At 39.8% G+C, this 20,992-nt stretch overlaps 1 protein-coding gene and 1 pseudogene across 1 annotated transcript in view; one reads left to right on the top strand and one right to left on the bottom strand.

Annotated features, from left to right (window-relative positions):
• The window catches only part of MANBA (mannosidase beta), a 111,170-nt gene extending 96,903 nt beyond the window's left edge, over positions 1-14,267 (bottom strand). Inside the window, exon 1 of the mRNA XM_021680372.1 lies at positions 14,081-14,267. Within this exon, the coding sequence (XP_021536047.1) occupies positions 14,081-14,257 (177 nt within the window). The 5' untranslated portion in view covers positions 14,258-14,267. The remainder of the gene's footprint in view (positions 1-14,080) is intronic.
• Positions 5,183-6,278, top strand: LOC110572082 (annotated as a pseudogene).
• Positions 14,268-20,992: the final 6,725 nt, after the last annotated feature.

Here is a 20,992-nt window from a genome sequence, read left to right as displayed (position 1 = left end):
ACTTTTAAGGGTGATTAACAGTGAGGTTTCAGTCTGCTAAGTGGGATGTGCCAGGCCCAGCCAACTTGTTTCCTTTTCTGCTCTTCCCACACACACAGGACTCAGCATCTCCAATGAATAAGCATGGAATAAATATTTAAGGACACAGGTTTAAAGAAGTACCTAATTATTAGCCTGTCCATGTGTCTCCACCCAGCCTTATTTATAACTCTATACTGTGGACTTACTCCAATACAGTTAAAAATATCATGAAAAGGAAGGTGTGAAGGCTAATGCAGTTGCAACATGTCATCCTGCTAAGCCGTGGGGTTGGATGATGATCCGGCTTGCGGGGCACAAGTCCCCTTCCTGCCTCCCAGCCCCTTGAAGGAAGCTGCTTGTTGAGTTCAAGAGGGCAAGCTTCTCAGATATATTTTTTCTAGACAAATAAAATGTAGAGGTTAAAATTTTTCTTTTACTTGAAAGAAGCCAATCTGAAAAGGCTACATACTATGTGACTCCAACTACATGATCTTCTGGAGAAGGCAAAACCATGTTAACTCTAAAAAGATCAGTGGTTGCCAGGGCACCTGGTGGCTCAGTTGGTGGCTCTTGGTTTTGGCACAGGTCATGATCTCAGGGTTGTGAGATCAAGCCCCACTGAGCTCTACATGCAGCGGGGATTCTCCTTGAGATTCTCTCCCTCTTCCTCTCTCTCTGCCCCTCCCCCCTTCAATCTCTCTCTCTCTAATAAATAAGTAAATCTTAAAAAAAAAAAAAAAAGATCAGTCGTTGCCAGGGATTAAGGGAGAGGGGGTGAATCGGCAGAGCACAGAAGATTTTGAAGTCAGTGAAACTCCACTAAATGATACTATAATGGTAAATACATATAATATATTTGTCAAAAGCCACAGAATATATAACACCAAGAATGAACTCTATTATAAATTATATACTTTGGGTGATAAGGATGTGTCAGTGTAGGTTCACTGATGATAACAAATGTACCACTCTGGTGGAGGGATGTTGATAATGGGGAGGCTGTGCATGTGTGTGTGTAGGCGGGTGTATATGGAAACGTTTGTATTTTTCATTCAATTTTGCTGTGAACCTAAAATTACTCCAAAAGATAGACTTTACTAAAAAAAAATTTCCTCTAAGGGAAAATATCTTACCCCCTAAAATAAAGACTGCAGAACCTTAGATTACATTTATAATAACTATTCCAAATGCTAAGCAACCAACTTAATTTAATTCCAGACTGGTCTGACCCCCTTTGCTCATATTAAAATACTGAGTCCTATTTAAAGCTAACAGCCCAGTCTCTCTGCTCCTCGATGATAGCTGTTCTTCTGGTCCTTCCGCTTAATTTGCAGTACTCAAACTCACTGCCATGTCTTCTGAAGAAGGGAAGATTTTTGTGAGAGGGCTCAACTTCAACACCAATAAGCAGACTGGAAGACCCACTTTGGCAGCCCTGGTCCTATTTCTGAGGTGGTTGTTGTCAAGGACTTGTGAGACTCAGCAATCCTGGGGTTTTAATTTCATCACCTTCACCAAACCAGAGCATGTCTCAGATGCCACAAGAGCCATGAATGGAGAGTCCCTGGATGGTCATGATCCACATGGATCACTCTGGCAAGTCGGCCAGGGGAACTACAGGGGGTGCCTTTGGGGCCCAGGGGCAAGGTTGCAGCTAGTCTAGAGGTGGTAGGGACCAGGGCTATGGGAGTGGCAGACACAATGACCTGGAGGATATGGATATGGAAGGCCAGAGTGCTTATGACCTCTACACTGGAGGAAATAACAGAGACAATTTTGACAATGGAGATGAGGCATGTGTACCTAATGTAGATACACAGGAATAAAACTTCTGATCCAGGATCATCCTTCCACATGGCTGTACTTATACAAAGATTTTTAAAGCTACACTGAAACATCTGTTTTAGTGCATCAACTTCTATTTTTGAACTGAACTCCCAAGGTAGCTTGTTAAAGACATTTTAGAAAGCTCCATGTGTTTTTTAAAATTTTTCTCCCATTTAAAGACAAATCCTGGGACATTTGTAGGGTCTGATATTTTTCCTTTTACCACGTTTTTAGTTTGGGCTCTCAGAATTATTGGTTCTGGCAAAAAAAAAAAAAAAAAAAAAAAAATGGGCATTTAAGGAACATTTTAGAAGCCTGTATACAATGTTTATCATGAGTGGGAAGGAATTTCCAAATAAAATCATAAGACATCAAGAACATGATTAGAGGTTTGTTTTTTTTTTATTCAAGGTCACCACCCTGATTACATAGAAGTTTCTTTAAAATATCTGTTAATGTCATTTTGTTTTAATACTGGAAGAAAAAAATATTCTGTTGTGTCTCATTTAGTATTTAGGATGTCCTTCACAGCACTGATTAAAAAATTGAAAACTGAAAACAAACAAAAAATGAATTAAGTAAAGCTAACAGCAGTTCAGTGTTACACCTGATGACTAAGATATCATGTAAGTCACTGAGTTGTTAAGCAAACCCATGAGCCCTAAAAAACAATAGAAGTATCATTTGTTGTCCAAGATAGGTACTCACATACTCTTACCTTCATAAGAAACATATGCAGTAAATACCATTTACAGAGGAAGAAACTAGAGCTCCAAAAGATTTCACTCCTGACGTCCCACAACTAAGCAGTACATCCAGGAACTAAACCAACTCAGTCTAACACCAAGGTCTGCATTCTTTCAACTATCCCACAGTGCCTCCTGCCACACACACTTAACAGTTTTACACCAGATGATCACCTGACCCAAGGGGAGAGGTATTATCATCATTTCCATTTAGTAGCAAACAGTCCAAAGCTTAAAGTTAAATGAAGTGCTGGAGCACTGATTCACCCCAGGACATCTGGCTCCAGAGTCCACACGCTCAATCATTACCTAATACTGCCATTAACAAAAACCACCAATAGTTACAATGTCAGTGCTTCTACTAAGCAGGAACCAGGAGATAAACATGCTATATAAAGCCTGTGCTAGTTATTTATAATTGGCATTTACCATGCTTCCTGTCTATCAACAAACTATGTGGCATTACACCATACAAATGACATTATCAGTCTCGTTTTTCTCTGTAAGCTTCTGAACTTCATCTGTTATAACTGCTTATAGATAAATTCCTTAACCAGGTATAGCTTTTCCACTCCCCAATTCTGCTTCAATCCAATGACTGATTCTATCCCAGACATGATTACTTCAAATGGAGTTAAACAGAGAAAAGGAAGTCTTTGCAACTGTTTCATACATAGATATTTTCTTGGACCCTTAGGCAAAAAAATAAAGTTTAAGAAAACATTTATTTAAAAATGAGCAAAAGAAAACAATATATTGAGTAAACAATATATTAAGATATACAGATATTTGGTAAAAACTTAATTTGTAAAAAGCAATAAAATGGTAATTCAGGATAGTAGTTACCTTAGGGGGAGGTAGATGATAGGACTGGAAGAGGCAAGGTGATTGCAACAATGTTAGCTATGTGCAGGCTCAAAAACTTGATGGCAGGTGCATGGGTATTCACTTATTTATTAGACTTTAAAAATCACAAACACACATGGGCATATAACTTTCCATGTATTGGATACTATATAGTAAAAAGAAGAAAAAAATGTTCATAGGAACCTAAGCTCCTCTAACCTACATAAGGGTATTTATGTGTTCCATTCCGAAGAAGCTGCACTCTCCAAACCTCAGTTTGTCTATCGCCCAAAGGAGCTTCAGCTACGATTCTTACTTCAGAAGATGCACAGGTACAAGAACTCAAGTTCATGAGTCAAAACATTTTGGTTGGCCCTAACATCATTTTTGCCTAAAATCCTTAAACTAGTAAATATTGCTTCATGTCTACCACAGCTCTAGGTAAAAAGGGGTTGCAAGTTAAGGAAACTCCTTGTTTTCTGACCAAAGAGAATTTAAAAGGAGAAACAAGATGCTTTTCTTAGCCCACTCCACAGCGCCAGGCTAGAACTCATGAAAGATTAGCATAAATGCCCGGAGAGAGATTCTTGACTGACATGAAGGGTCAGAGGAGCCACTGATCACACTTGCTCAGGGAGCAAGGTTGGACAGTTGAACAGATCCACAGCCATAATTCCTGCCTCTGAGATGAAGCTTGAGCTGGGGGGCGGGGGAGCTGACAGGTAAGAGCAGCAGTGGGGAGCAACCTTGTTTGCATGAGTTCAAGTCCCAGCTCAGCCCTAATACCCGTGGGATCCTGGGAAGCTCATGTAACACCTTTATACTTCTGTTTTCTCAGTTCTAGAACAGGGATAATAATAGTACCTCCCAGGATCAGTATGAAAATTCCAAGAGGTAACATGTGGAGAGTGCTTAGAACTATTCATTGTGTATAGCAAGCATTCAACAAATGATAGCTATCGTTAACTGTTATAGGTACTGATCTGAAATGACTTCTAGGATATGTCAAGTTAAAGAAAAAAGTCAGTACCAAACAATATACATAGAATGTGATCATCTGTGGAGAGAAATGTAGATAAATCTATTATGTATATAGACATATCACAAGATACATGAATATACACAAGAATCTGGTTAACAGTGGTTGTTTCTGTGGAAGGGAACTAGAAAACTAGGAGACAGGGATGCAAGGATACTTGCTTTCATTACGTATCCCACCTTTAAGTTTTTTTTTTTTAATCATTACAATTAACCCTTGGGGGTACAGTTAACAATATGGTGTTCCTAAACCCCATGCAGTCAAAAATCTGCTTATTAACTTTTGACTCCTCAAAATTAACCACTAATAGCCTACTACTGACCAGAAACCTTACCAATAACATAAACAGTCAATTAACAGACTTTGTCTATGTATTATATACTGCATTCCTACAATAAAGTAAGCTAGAGAAATGAGAATGTTACTAAGAAAATCACAAGGAAGAGAAAATACGTTTACAGTACTGTATTTACTGAAAAAAACCCGAGTGTAAGTGGACCCACACAGTTTGAGGATCAACTGTATATCCTTTACCTATTTCTAAAAGTCATTAAAATTAGTTGACCTCTTTTTTAAAAAGAAAACAATAAGCTAGGTTGATAGCAGTACAAATGACTAGGCAGGAACGGTTATACGATGTTGTAGGTTGGACCTACAAAATCCAACAAGTAGCAACATACTACTTGAGTGAGAAGAAACAAAAATGGCATCAAAATTCCAGGCCTCCTTCACTGAGAAAATGTTGGTGCTTTTATTAGAAATGGATAAAAGGCTCTTCCGCCGCCATTTTAAGTCCAGCTCCATACAACGCTCGGCCGCGGCCGCTGCCGCGAGCCACACTACGCGCCAGCCCCCCCCGGCCGACAACTCCGCCACCGTGGAGGCCATGAACGAGTACGGCAACGGAGAGGAAGTCGCGGAGGGATCCAAGATCAAGGCGAGCAAGAGTCAGCAGGATGACGGGAAAGTGTTCATTGGAGGTTTGAGCTGGGATACAAGCAAGGAAGATCGGACTGTATATTTGTCTCGATTTGGGGAAGTTGTAGACTGCACAATTAAAACAGTGACTGGAAGATCAAGAGGATTTGGATTTGTGCTTTTCAGAGACGCTGCTAGTGTTGATAAGGTTTGGGAACTGAAAGAACACAAATTGGATGGCAAATTGATAGACCCCAAAAGGGCCAAAGCTTTAAAAGGGAAAGAACCCCCCAAAAAGGTTTTTTGTGGGTGGATTGAGCCCAGATACTGCTGAAGAACAAATTAAAGACTATTTTGGAGCCTTTGGAGAGATTGAAAATATTGAACTTCCCATGGATACAAAAACAAATGAAAGAAGAGGATTTTGTTTTATCTGTATGACATATACAGACGAAGAGCCAGTAAAGAAATTGTTAGAAAGCAGATATCATCAGATTGGTTCTGGAAAGTGTGAAATCAAAGTTGCACAACCCAAAGAGGTATACGGGCAGCAACAGCAACAACAAAAAGGAGGAAGAGGTGCTGCAGCTGGTGGACGAGGTGGTACTAGGGGTCGTGGACGAGGTCAGGGCCAAAACTGGAACCACGGATTTAATAACTATTATGATCAAGGATATGGAAATTACAGTCGTGCTTATGGTGGTGATCAAAACTATAGTGGCTATGGCGGCTATGATTATAGTGGGTGTAACTATGGGAACTAGGGATACGCAGACTACAGTGGCCAACAGAGCACTTATGGCAAGGCGTCTCGAGGGGGTGGCAATCACCAAAACAATTACCAGCCATACTAAAGGAGGATGTTGGAGAAAACCGGAGGAGATTGCTAAAGTTAACCCATCTTGCAGGACGACATTGAAGACTGGGCTTCTGTTGATCTAAGATGATTATTTTGTAAAAGACTTTCTAGTGTGCAAGACACAACTGTGTCCAACTGTATATAGCCGCCAGTTAGTTTTCTTTGTTTTTACTTTGTCTTTTGCTATCTGTGTTATGACTCGATGTGGATTTGGGTTTATACAAATTTTATTTGCATGATTTCATGTTAAACCTCAAATAAATGCTTCCTTAAAAAAATGGATAAAAGAAGAGAAACTAAGGATTTGGGAGAATTGAGAGAAGAGGCATTTGGATATATTGAGTTTCAATACTCCATGAAGACATTCAGGTGGAAGAGTGGAGCAGAATTTCCAGCCACAAATCAGGAGAGGACAGAGTTAGAGATTAAGGCAGTGGAGCAATTCTGGCACAGAGCCACGCAGTTCTCGCACAAACGGCAGAAACTAAGAAACTTCCAAGAGACGGAACACAGAGAAGAAGGGATGTGTGGACTGACCCTCAGGACCTGCTTGCATTTATCAAGAACTTTTAGCAAATGGGATGCTTTTGGTGGTATATTTTGAACAGTATATTGTGCTCGTCACTGTTTTCACTAGACATCTTTAAATTAAAACAGTAATTGTTCTCTTTGCTTACTATTTATTCTTGCCAACAGGCAATATGGGATGTGAAAAGATGTTGGTTGAATCCTTGTCCCACCGTTTAATAGATGCAATGATCTTAGGCCATAACTTCTCTGAGCCTCAGTCAGTGTAAGAAATGATAACCTTGTGGTGGGAATTGTAAGATCAGGTGCACCTGAGAGGGTCAAGGATAGTGCAATGCACATGGAGGACATTAAATCATTATTACATGAAGATGAGTCTCATAGCCTAGGTTGACTATGTACACTTACATGTGATAAAGACCAACCAGCCCTTACCTAAAAATTCAACTCTCAGATGTTCCTTTGATTCCCAGTGTTGGGCCATGAGAAGCAAATCCTCTTCACAAGCAAACACACCCCACAAGGCATCAAACGAAGAAGCATTATGTCCAGGTTTAAGGATCAGGATTTTCTAAAGCTATCTTTTTTTTTTTTTTAAAGAAGGCTTAAAAACCTCAGGGTTCTCTCTTCCTCAAAACTGAATGACTGTTTCTGCTCAAACTTAAACTTCAAATAGAGTCCTAAACTAATTTATCTCCTTAATGTCACACATCGTTTAAGCAGTCAAACTTTTAGAAAACATTCAGACCTTTTTTTTTTTTAAGATTTTATTTATTTATTTGAGAGAGAGAATGAGATAGAGAGAGCATGAGAGGGGGGAGGGTCAGAGGGAGAAGCAGGCTCCCCGCTGAGCAAGGAGCCCGATGCGGGACTCGATCCAGGGACTCCAGGATCATGACCTGAGCCGAAGGCAGTGGCTTAACCAACTGAGCCACCCAGGCGCCCCAAACATCCAGACCTTTAAATGACTCCTTTCCTAGAAGCTTTTGAGATCATTTTGCATCATAAAATGATCAAATAAAATCAAATATTCCATTTTTAAGTCTTTCATAGAAGGTGAGTACAGACACCAGAAAAAGTACCTTCTATTTAAGGATAAATTTATATTTGGTCATTTTGGACCATAATCATGAGACTTCCTCCTCTGAAACACAACAAAAATATTCAAATGGGTGATAATGGTATTATACTTAGAGATCCATAGTGAAATGTTTGAGGATGAAATGATGTGATGTCTAGGACTGCTTTAAAATAAGGGGGGGTGCATAGTGAATGGAGGAAGAAATAAAATGAACTATATTGAAGGCAGGGTGGTGGGTAAATGGGAGTTCACTTGCTACTTTTTTTGGTATTTGTTTGAAATTTACCATAACAAAAAGTTTTAAAAGTATATCTACATGACAATTGCCTCTTGGCTACTTCAAGAGTTCAAAAATACACATTTATCCACACTGATGCACATATTTTATTAGAATTTATTGATGAGTGATAATCGGCAGATTAGTGCCTCCATTGACAGACTCGTGGCTCATAGGGCAGAATGACAGCTCCTAGGACAGAATGATTAAGACTAACTTATTAATCACATGTATAGCTACCATGATATAATCTTAACATTTATATTTTACAAATTTACACATCTAAAAAGTCTTCTCTGATCATTTGTCCCAATTACATAAGAAGGATATAAGACAATCATAAACTTAAGAGAAAAAGTCCTAAGCATTTGGTGCCTACCATTTTTTAGTATATGTGTATATTCATATATTTATAATATAGTCTCTTCTATTTTTAAGTGTAGATTTCAAATATGAACACATCTTCATAATGGAGTCTATGTAGTTATTAAAAATTATTCTAGATCTATACTTATAGACACATAGATACAGAAATATGTTCACCATATATTTTAAATGAAGAAGTACTTACAAAACCATTTCAGGAATTGATTTCTTTTTTTTTTTTTAATTTTATTTATTTATTTGAGAGAGAGAGAATGAAGGACAGAGAGCATGAGAGGGAGGAGGGTCAGAGGGAGAAGCAGACTCCCCGCTGAGCAGGGAGTCCGATGCGGGACTCGATCCCGGGACTCCAAGATCATGACCTGAGCCAAAGGCAGTCGCTTAACCAACTGAGCCACCCAGGCGCCCCAGGAATTGATTTCATATTATTGTATTTGTATATAGAAATATAGAAAAATGTATATAGAATGTATATAGAAAAATGTATATAGAAAAATCTGGAAAGATGCACATAAAAAATTATACAGTGGTTACTTCTGCTTTGTAGTATGCTTTTTATTGTTTTTCCCTGGTTCTTTATATTTTATATTTTTGTGCATCAATTTTTTGTTCAAGAAGCATTAAACATTTATAATTCCTTAAAAAATAATTTTAAGAGAGGGAATAAGAAAATTATCAGTATATGAGAATTTCATACATGAAAAAGTAATGTTTTATATCAGTGAACAAAAGAGAAATTGTTAAATTATGGGATATAAAAACCAACCATTTGAAAAACTCAAATGGATCAATATTTTAAACATGTAAGGGAATTATAAAGATACTAAAAAAGGGAAACAATTGTAAATATTTATTTAATTGGGAAAGAGGGAATTACTTCTGAAGTATAATATCGAAGACAGAAACAATCATAAAAGGAAAAAACCTTACAAGATTTTCAATATATAAAACTTTAAAACAGCTATATGACAAAATAAATCATTAACAAAAGAGACATTTTGAAAATATATAACAAGAGGTCTAACAAATCTGTATTTTAAAAGATGAATAGCCAACAGAAAAATAAAAAACATGAGTAAATAACCCCAAATCACCAATAAACATGAAATAAACACATAAAAGATGTTCAACCTCACTATAAATTGTGTTTAGTTTTGCTTTTTTAAATAATGTCCAGGGGAGCCTGGGTGGCTCAGTCGTTGGGCGTCTGCCTTCGGTTCAGGTCATGATCCCAGGGTCCTGGGATCGAGCCCTGCATCGGGCACCCTGCTGAGGCGGGAAGCCCGCTTCTCCCTCTCCCACTTCCCCTGCTTGTGTTCCTGCTCTATCTCTCTCTGTCAAATAAATAAATAAAATCTTAAAAAATAATAATAATAATAATGTCCAAATGGGGCACCTGGGTGGCTCAGTCAGTTGAGTGTCCCACTCTAGATTTTGGCTCAGGTCATGATCTCAGGGTTTTGGGATTGAGCACCCCCGCCCCCAACCAAGGCTCCCTACTCAGCGGGGAGTCTGCTTGAGATTCTCTCTTTCCCTCTCCCTCTGCCCCTCCCTCCACTCACATGCGCCTGCATTCTCTCTCTAAAATAAATAAATAAATCTTTTTAAAAACTAAATAAATAGAATAACGTCCAAATCTAGCACCTAAAATGAGCACTCTGATAAAATGATGATGGGAATGTAAAACAGTTACAGTTTTTATTGAGAAAAACTCGTAAGTACATATTAAAAGGCTAAAAAAGTGCATACCCTTTTAATCAGCAATTGCACTTCTAAGAAATGTCTAAGAAAATAAGGATATACGCTAAATAAAATTTAGTCAAGAGGATCTTTATCAAAGAATAGAAAAAATCAAGTCAGATAACTATCCAACAGTAAGTGATTGATCATATGATAGCAAATATATACAATGAAATCAAAAAGAGCCCTTAAACATGGTTTGTAGAAATATGTTTATCATATGTAAAACCATCAAAAATATTCTATATAAAAATTTTGTTACACTGTATATTTAATCTCTACACCCAACATGGGGATCGAGCTCACGACCCTGAGATCAAGAGTCCCGGGCTCCACCGACTGAGCCAGTTAGGCGCCCCTTGTTACACTGTATATTTAAATAATTATCAAAAATGTGTATAGACAGAAAAGTTCTGAATAGATATATTTTTAAATTTTAATGGTAGTTATCTCTGAAAGCCAGGTTTCCAAGTTTTCTTCTTCTCATCTATATTTTCTAATTTGGCACACTGAGAATCTTTTATCTAAAAAAAAAGAAAAATGTGGGACACCTGGGTGGCTCAGTCGGTTGGGCATCTGCCTTCGGCTCAGGTCATGATCCCAGGGTCCTGGGATCGAGTCCCACATCCAGCTCCTTGCTCGGCGGGAGCCTGCTTCTCCCTCTGCCTGCCGTTCCCCCTGCTTGTGCTCTCTCTCTCTCTGACAAATAAATAAATAAAATCTTAAAAAATTAAAAAAAAAAAAGCTTTTCAAATTTGCACCACTGAGGAATTGCATAGGAAAGCTGAGAATGTTCTTACAAGAGTCCCCTTATCTAAGCACTTAGTATATCATATGGTGATTAGTTAGGTTTTCTGCCTCACAAGAATGTGACCTCCTACAAAACAGGAACTGAGTCTTATTCATTTCTTTTTTATTATAATGCATACTTTATTTAGTGTGTGGTATAACAGTAGGCTGAATGAATGAATGATAACCTTTATCAGGGAGCTCAAAGGCTCTCCAAGACACCTAAGATTTAGATTCTGTATAGGAAACACAGACAGGTCACCTATGAAACACCAAAGGCCGGCCAAAGGAGCCTCTCAGTAAAGATGAATTCTATTAAACTAACTGCTCAGACCAAAAAATCCTGAAGTTTTCTTTGACTCCTCTTTCTTTCACACCTCACACCCAATCCATTGACAAATCCAACTGAACAAATCCTGTTGGTTCTACATTTAAAATGTGTTCTCACAAGCTTTCTCACCATTTCACCACTACCACCTTGGTCCAAGCAAGAAGTCATCTCCTGCCCATTTAAGGGCACTAGTCCTCTACTCAGTGTCCATGCTATCATTCTGTTGCATTTTGGTCTTCACACAGCCAAAATGACCTTCTAACAGGCAGATCCATTCATGCAACTCTATGCTCCAAACTCCCGATACATGTAGAATAAAATCCAGCGTGCTTCCCATGGCTTACAAGCCCTGCATGATCTGCTACAGATGCCCTCTTTGAATACATTCCCTTCCGTGATTTCTCACGGGGTTCCAGCCACACTGGCCACCTAGAACTTGTCAAGCACATTCCCACCTCAAGGCCTCTCCCCTCTCCACACTCAGCTTTTTTCCCTCTTTGCTGGGAATCCACTTCTTTTTAAAACTGAACTTATCAAAAAGATCTCTGCTTAAAAGTCACTTTATCAAAATGGCTATCTTTAACCGCTTTATTCTAATAGCAGTCCTTCCCAACCAGCCTTCTACCTTCACTTCCTCTAATTGGCTTTCTTTTCCGTGCACCACCTGCCATTATATTATCTATTAATTTGTCTGTTGTCTATCTCCTCCACTAGAATGCCTATTGGGACAAAGAGTTTGTTTTCTTCACCACTCAACTTCAGGCACTTTGAATAGTGCCTGTTATGTTGGAAGTACCGAATACTTCTAAGGTAATTAGGGGAATGAATAAGTAAATACCTTTGGCACGATATGTTTCAAGTTCTCTGTGTAAACACAGTATAGGGTCCAGTATCTGCTCTAAACGACAGAGTATTTCCTGAGGCCAACACCAGGAAGGGAAGTTGGAATGAAACAGGTGGAATAACAGCAGCATATTACTCAGTAATACTGATGTTGCTGATGATGAGGCCCAGAGTTCCGCAATCCCCAAAAGCCACCCCAACCTCTCATCCCGCTACCATTTAAAACCCACATATACCTTATTGAACTTAAAGTTTTTCTAAGAATTTCTGAACATATTTAACAAACACTGTAAATTATTTCCATGAGGAAAAGTCAGTTATTTCATACTCTGACAACCTCCTTCTCATTAGCTAGTAACCAAACACTGTTTCTTAATATGTAGCCTTGTAACATGGAATAATCATCTGATTTGCTAAAGCCACTAATTATTTCTTACTGCCCTTAATTTTTCAGTAAAATGAGGCAAGGAGAGACCCTGCAAAATAAACACAGGCATTCTCAAAGCATGTGTGAGGGAAGCCTCAGGGTACCAAGGTCAGCTGTGGTCTATGTCTATGTGGTCTATGTCTATGTCTTTTTGTTAACTAAAAGTAGTTAACGTACCTAAATTTGAGAATTAGTTATTTTAAAAAATAAACTGGACTATGGTCAGTGTCATTTACAAGATTCACTTCCTTTCTGATATATATGTCTTGAAAAAAAGCTAATGTGTACCAGATCAGAAATTTTGCATAACCCTACTTGATGATCCTGTCATTTAAGTAAACTGTGAATGATATTCCTCATAGTCAACCACAGGAATATCATAATTTTTCAAAACACCACGGTAAGGGTAGTAATGTTGAGAACGCAGGCTATGGAATGGAGTCAGGCCAGCCTGGGCTAGACTTCCACTTCTGCCACTTAGTTGCTTTGTGATTTTGGGTAAATTCTCTAACTTCTCTGGGTTCCATGACTCCCTATCATCCATAAAATGCAGTAAAGAAGATCTACTCTTGTAGAGATGTTATAGGGGCTGGGACAATGTATCAAGTACATCTTGTCCCAGGCAAGAATGATTAAAGAATGGGAAAGCCACATGCAGCTGATGGAACAGTGCACAAAAACAGTGGAAGGTGGGAAAGTCTGTTTGCAAACCTCTGCACACAGGCAGCCAAATAGAAAACCGTCCTCCACAACGAGTCTATAAATTGGAGCATCTGTTAAGACACACACACACGTATCACGTGCCCTGAGAGGAAATGGCATCTTTCTTCATATCCCAATCAGCCTTAAAAATTATTTAGCCTTTACACTAGTACTAATAATCCTAACCTTACATTTGTATGTCTCATCTTCCTCACCCTAGGAGGGTGGCATCAATCCCAAATCTGACTCCCTGAGGTCTACAAGCGAAAGAGAAAAACTAAGACATTACTGAATACAATTCTAACACTTAGCAAAACTATTGTCCCCTGAAGTGTCCATATAGTAAAGCAGTAAGCCCCTGCCTTATGCTTTGTCAGTAACAAGTCCTTTCTATACACTCTACAGTGGAGAACTATCGCAATAGGAAAACCGCCAGCAGAAATACTGTATGCCCCGTATGAACTTCCGCCTTCCAGAATTAGTGATGTCCCACACTGGGTCGGTCCGTCTCCACCCAGCCCAGACCCCAGAGGTGCTCTCCGCCAACAGTACATAAATGGCCTCAGCATTTCCCCGCCCCAGACCACAAGACGCAAAGGGAAAGTTAGGGCCAAACCCAGGAACACAGCCTAAAGCTTGGGGTTTGCCAAGCCGTTCCTGGGCCCCTCTCAGCACGAGGGGCATGCGGGTGCAGGTTCCGGCCGGCGGGCCGCACACAGTACCTGGATGAGGCCCCGCTGCAACAGGGCGCTGTGCACGCAACCGGGGACCCTCCCCGGCAGCTCCAGCGAGCCGTTCCCGCTGCGGATCCTCCAGCTTCCCCGCAAGCTGAGGCTGCGTCCCAAGGCAGTGGGGCCCGCTCCGCACAAGGCGAGCAGGAGAAGCAGGCGGAGGCGCATATCGAGAGCGGGTGCTACTGCACCCGGATCGGCGGCCGCGGAAGCGCAGGTCCCTCGGAAGAAGCCGGGCTCTCGCTCTCGCCGCCCGGGCCCCGCCCCCAGGTCAGCTGAGCGGCTGAGACCGCCCTGGCCCCCGAGGCTGCGCGGGCTGGCGGTGAGCGCCGAGCTCTGGTGGCTGGGCAGAATCTGGTCCCGGGCTGGTACCTCTGCAGTGTGGGCAATTCTCAGCGCTTGTTCCTGCTGCTCCGATGTCTGAACAGGAGGCGAGAACCGTGCAGGGTAATTGGGACCCACAGATCCCTGGGCACAAAGTGGCGCGCAAAGCCTCGGGGAGCTCAAGGACAGACAATAGGATGACGAGACACAGCTAGAGAAGCTCCTAACGGCTTCAGAGAAGGCAAACACCGAGACACTCGCCGCCTCAACTCCCCCAAATTTCCCCAGACCCTCATCCACACTGCAAGGGCCTGCCTGGCGGCAGTAACGCTCACCTCCCGCAGCTCCACAGGTGGTCTCAGAGCGTACTCCCACCCTTCAAAGAGTAGACGGTGACTAAAATTACCTCATTCGTAGAGTCATTTTGAGGGCTGAGAAAATCCGTGCACAGCGTGCAGCGTGGGGCCTGGCCCAGAGATAAACAGTTAATGTTAGTGGACTACGACCCTCTGTTTTTAAAAAGCCTCACAGAGGAGGCTTCCTGAGGTTCCAGAAATTTGCCCTAAATGCGCTGGCAAATTTAAAATCCTCTGCCGCTCAGTGAGTGTGAGACTTGAACTGGAAAGTTTCTGAACTCACAAATGTAGACAGTACACTTTTTTCAGGTTGTTATAAGCATAAAATGAATTAACATGTATAGCTGTTCCTAACAACGCAAGGGTACCCAAGGAATAGCACAGGCTTATTTCAGGTTTCATTGTCACGTGGTCTACTTAAGTCCCATTTTGCAATAGGATGTAACAGTGATCCTAGGAAGGTGACACGGAATTTTACATTACATAAAATAGATTTATTCCTGTGCCGATGTTATCTCCCTTGTTTCCATATTTAGGAGGAAGCCTTTGAAGAGTTCTCCCTACATCAAATCTGAGCTTTATTTTGGCTATTTATAATGACCCTGGAATTGCCTGAATCTGTAGACGCAGGGCAGTATTTTACTTTTACAGAGTCATTATTTTTCATAAGCCTAGCATCTTGGCTTTAGGGATATTATGGATTATCTAGTCCAAGCCGCTGGTTTTACAGCTGAGGGAACAGAGTCCAAAGCGGTCAGGTGACTTGCCCGTCATACAGTGGCAGGCAGGACCAAAATTCTCCAATTCTGGCTTAGTCTCCTTGTAGTAGAGCCTATTGATATTGAGAAGGCTCTGGCTGGCTCAAAGCCTTCCTCACTTCAGCGGCGTTCTTTTGATAGGAACAAAGCTCTCAATTAAAATAATATGCCATAACTCAGTGCATTAAATAGTCAGCCCTGGTCTGTTTAAAACTGTTTAAAACAAGACATAACAGCAAGAGTAGTAAAGGAATTTTTTCATAAATCTCAGAGATTCCATTAAGCCAGGTCAAAGGAAAACTCATCCCAGCAAGTATGTTTCGATATATTCTGTTGTTCTGTTAGGAAATAGTTTAATGTGGCGCCTGAGTGGCTCAGTCAGTTAAGCGTCTGCCTTCAGCTCAGGTCATGATCTCAGGGTTCTGGGCTCAAGCCCCAAATCAGGCTTCTCTGCTCAGCGGGAAGCCTGCTTCTCCCTCTCCCCAACCCCCCACCCCGCCCCTGCTGGGTGCATGCATTCACTCTCTCTTAAATAAATGAATAAATAAATAAATAAATAAATAAATAAATAAATAAATAAATAAAATCTTTAAAAAAGAAAAAAGAAAAAAGTAGTTTAAGGAATCTATTTTAAGAAAAAAATAAGAATACACACTTATCATTTCTCTTTTCATTCCAGGACACAAACATGGCATGACTTGGATTGCTTCACCTTGAAATCAGAGAGCTTTGAGAAAATCAAACCCCTAATAAGTATTCTGCCTAAAGTTTGGATTGGCACAGGTAATATGATGAATTTTCATTTTGTTATAGGATAATTTTTTGTCCATTATTTCCAGGAAGAATAAATCTTATTTTTAGCCATAAAAATTGTTAACTTAAGTAGCTTAAAGCCACAATATGAAACACAATTTTAAAAAATAGTCACAAGTCCTTACACTGTATAAATGGATTCTATTTTATCATCTCATTTGATGCTTTCTAAAATTCAAATTGTTTAGATCAAACGATAGTTTCCTGGTTTAAAAAGACAAGGCTTATAGAAGTTAAATGATATGCAGGGTCAGCATCCTGCTACAGAAGACCAATGAGGGCTTTTTGGCTCACATGGCAATGCTTCCATCATCTCTAAATATATGAAGTTGGTAAACTCATTAGATTAGAACACCAAGGTATACCAAGGCGAAAGATGTTCCAATCCCATGAGATAATTACATAAATTATAATGAGGGGAAGAAAAATGACTCAGAGTGTCTGCTTAATCCCCAAAGCTAGGGATAGTAGGCCAGAAGTATCTCCCTAGAAAGTTATACAAAGAACTCTTAAACTCAACAGTAAGTTCACAAATAACCTGGCTAAAAAATGGACCAGAGACCTTAGCAGACAAGTCACCTAAGAAGATATACAGATGGCAAATAAACATATGAAAAGATGTTCCACATCATATATCATCAAGGAAATGCAAATTAAAACAACAATGAGATACCCCTACACACCTATTAGAATGACCAAAATCCAAAACACTGACAACACCAAATGTTGACAAGGATGTGGAGAAACAGGAACTCTCATTCATTGTTGATGTGAATACAGAATGGTAAAACCACTTTGGAAGATACTTTGGTGGTTTGTTACAGAATTAGATATGCACTTACCTTATGATCCAGCGATCACAATGCTTGATATTTACCCAAAGGAGTTGAAAACTTATGTCCATACAAAAATATGCGGGGGCATATGGGTGACTCAGTCAGTTAAGCATCTGACTCTTGATTTCAGCTCAGGTCATGATCTCAGTGAGATCAAGGCCAGGCATGGAGCCTGCTTAAGATTCTCGCTCCCTCTGCCCCTCCCCCCCCAACTCGTGTGTGCATGCATGCATGCATGCTTGCTTTCTCTGTAAAAAAAATTTTTTTTTAAATGCATGTGGATGTCTATAGTAGTTTTATTTGTAACTGTTAAAACCTGGAAGCAACCAAGATGTCCTTCAGTTGGTGAATGGATAAATAAACTGTGGTATGTCTGAACAATGGAATATTATTCAGTGCTAAAAAGAAATAAACTATGAGCACTGGGTGTTATATGTAACTAATGAATCATTGAACACTACATCAAAAACTAATGATGTGCTGGGGCACCTGGGTGGCTCAGTCGTTAAGCCTCTGCCTTCAGCTCAGGTCCTGATCCCAGGGTCCTGGGATCAAGCCCCTCATCGGGCTCCCTGCTCTGCAGGAAGCCTGCTTCTCCCTCTCCCACTCCCCCTGCCTGTGTTCCCTCTCTCACTGTGTCTCTCTCTGTCAAATAAATAAATAAAATGTTAAAAAAAAAAAAATAGGCCGTCTATATGTTGGCTAACTGAACATTAAAAAAAGAAAATAAATTTGAAGAAAAGTGAGTCAAAAAAATCTTATGACCAATAAAGATATCATATAACAGTGTATTACTATGTATTATATATAAAATTTTGACACAAAAATGGTGTTTGTTATTTTGATTGCATTTCAAAACTGATAAATTAATCTTGAAAAACAAAACAAAAAAAACTAAAAACAAAACAAACAAACAAAAGAACTATCAAGCTGTGAAAAACAGGGAGGAAACTTAAATGCATATTACAAAGTAGAAGAAGCCAATCTGAAAAGGCTATATAAAATATGACTCCAACTATATGACACTCTGGAAAAAGTAAAACTATGGAGACAGTAAAAAAGATGAGAAGTAAAAAGATGCCAGGGGTTAGGGAGGGATGAATATATGGAGCACGGAGGACTTTTAGGGCAGTGAAACTACTCTGTATAACCATAACAGTGGATATATATCGCTATACTTTTGTCAAAACCCATAGAATGTACGACACCGTGAGTGAAGTGCAATGTCAACTATAGACTTTGGGTGATAACGTAGGTTCATCAGTGGTAACAAATATACAATTGTAGTGGGGGATATGATAACGGGGAAGGCTGTGTATGTATGGGAGCAGGGAATGTATGGGAAATCTCTGTATTTTTCATTCAATTATGCTGTTAACTTAAAATTGCTCTAAAAATAGTCTATTAAAATATATATTTCTAGAAATTCCATGGGTCAAAGAAATAAGACTTCCTGTGACTTGTCATGTAAAGATCTTGGAAGTCATCACTGCATCCTAAAAATAAGTAAAAAGCTGAACTGAAAATCACTAACTCTTCTTAGATCCATCAGAAAATTCAGGTGACAGCAAACCACTACCCCCAAAACTGGAGAGATAGGTGGACACAGAGAATCACAGCTTACCAAAGCAGAAACCCATGAGCAGAAAGCTCCTCAGGAACAGGTACTAGGGTAGGAAAACCTAAACTATAAATGACGAATTGCTGGAAGTTGAGCGTTAAGAACTCTTATCAGGGCCCAGTCTTAGGGGGTTACCCATGCTTTTGTGAGTTTTGCTTTATGGAGCTTAACCAAGTTCTCACACTGAAGATTAGAGAACAATTCCCTGATACTTCAGCAGGGGGAGGGGAAAAGGAACCATTTTGAAATACATCAGACGTGGGCGCCTGGGTGGCTCAGTTGGTTGAGCGGCTGCCTTCGGCTCAGGTCATGATCCTGGAGTCCCGGGATCGAGTCCCGCATCGGGCTCCCTGCTCAGCAGGGAGCCTGCTTCTCCCTCTGACCCTCCCCCCTCTCATGTGCTCTCTCTCTCATTCTCTCTCTCAAATAAATAAATAAAATCTTTAAAAAAAAAAAAAAAGAAATACACCAGACGATTCTGTTCTTCTTAACAGGACCTGTCATCAAGAGAAACTATTTAACCAAAGCCTAACTAAACCTTTGGGGTTGTATCAGGGTCTAACCAACCTAGAAGAAGGGAAATACCAACTCCAGCCTTCTCTAGCTATCCTGCCCACTAAGGAGGTGAAAAAAAAAATGAGAAGCTCTTATGAAGTTCATAGCTCAGGGCACAAGCTCACTAAAAACCTAAGCCTAATCATAGGACTATAGAAAGCTTCGCCTCTCTTGGGGCACCTGGGTGGCTCAGTCAGTTAAGTGTCCGATTCTTGATTTCAGCTCAGGGTCATGGAATTGAGCCCCACAATGGGATCTGCACTCAGTGTGGAGTCTGCTTGTCTCTCTCCCTCTGCCCCTCCCTCCTCTCTAAAATAAATAAATAAAATCTTAAAAAAAAAAACAACAACAAACTTCTCCTCTCCCCACATCCTCCCATCATATCACCAAAGGCCTATTTACCACAGTTCCTTTCACCCAGAACACCATGTATGGCTTTCAACAAAAAATTACAATGCTGGGAGCCTGGGTGGCTCAGTTGGTTAAGCAACTGCCTTCGGCTCAGGTCATGATCCTGGAGTCCTTGGATCGAGTCCCGCATCGGGCTCCCTGCTCAGCGGGGAGTCTGCTTCTCCCTCTGACCCTCTTCCCTCTCATCCTCTCTCTCATTCTCTCTCTCAAATAAATAAAATCTTTAAAAAAAAAAAAAAAAAAAAAAAAAAGAAAAAATTACAATGCAAAAAACACAATTTAAAGAGGCAGAGCAAGTACTAGAACCAGACTCAGATATGGCAGGGATATAGGATTAACAGGCCAGGAATTTAAAATAACTAACTATGATTAATATGCTAAGGGTTTTAATGGATAAATAGCATGATAGAACAAATGGGGAATGTAAGCACAGGGAGTCTAAGAAAAAATTCTAAGGAAGACTCACAAAGAAATACTAGAAACTAAAAACATGGAGAAAAATGAAGAATGTCTTTGATGGGCTCATTAATTAACTAGAGATGGCAGTGGAGAAAATCGCTGAACTTTAGGATATGTCAACAGAAACTTCCCAAATCAAAAAGTGAAGAAAAAAGACTGGTGGAGAAAATGGAATAGAATATTCAAGGACTGTGGAAGAACTTAAAAAGGTGGAACAAACAATGTGAATATGAGGAGGAGAGGAAAAAGAGAAAGGAACAGAAGCAATATTTGAAGCAATAATGACCGAGAATCTGCCCCGAATTAATATCAGAGGACAAATCACAGGTCCAGGAAACTCAGAGAACACCAATCGGAATAAATGACAAAAACAAAACAAAACAAAACAACACCCAAAGAAATACAACTAGGCATATAATATTCAAACTTTAGAAAACCAAAGATAAAGAAAAAATCTTGAAAGAGCAAGCGGGGGAAAAAAAACCCTACATTTGGAGGAATAAAAATAAGATTACATCTAATTTCCCTTCAAAAACCATGCAAGCAAGAAGACAGTAGAGTGAAATGTATAGTGTTGAGGAAAAAAAAAAAAAAAAAAAAAAAAAAAAAAAAAAAACCTTTAAAAAACAAAAAAAAAAAAAAAAAGTAGAGTGAAAAGTATAGTGTTTAGGAAAAAAAAAAAAAAAAAAAGCATCACCAAACTAGAATCCTGTATCCTGTTAAATTATCCTTCAAAAGTGAAGGAGAAATAAAGATTTTCTTAGACAAAC

This window comes from Neomonachus schauinslandi, chromosome 2 (genome assembly GCF_002201575.2).
Source record: "Neomonachus schauinslandi chromosome 2, ASM220157v2, whole genome shotgun sequence".
In the NCBI taxonomy this organism is placed as follows: domain Eukaryota; kingdom Metazoa; phylum Chordata; class Mammalia; order Carnivora; family Phocidae; genus Neomonachus; species Neomonachus schauinslandi.
Note: the sequence above shows the minus strand (reverse complement) of the source record. Positions and strands in the feature narration are given on the sequence as shown.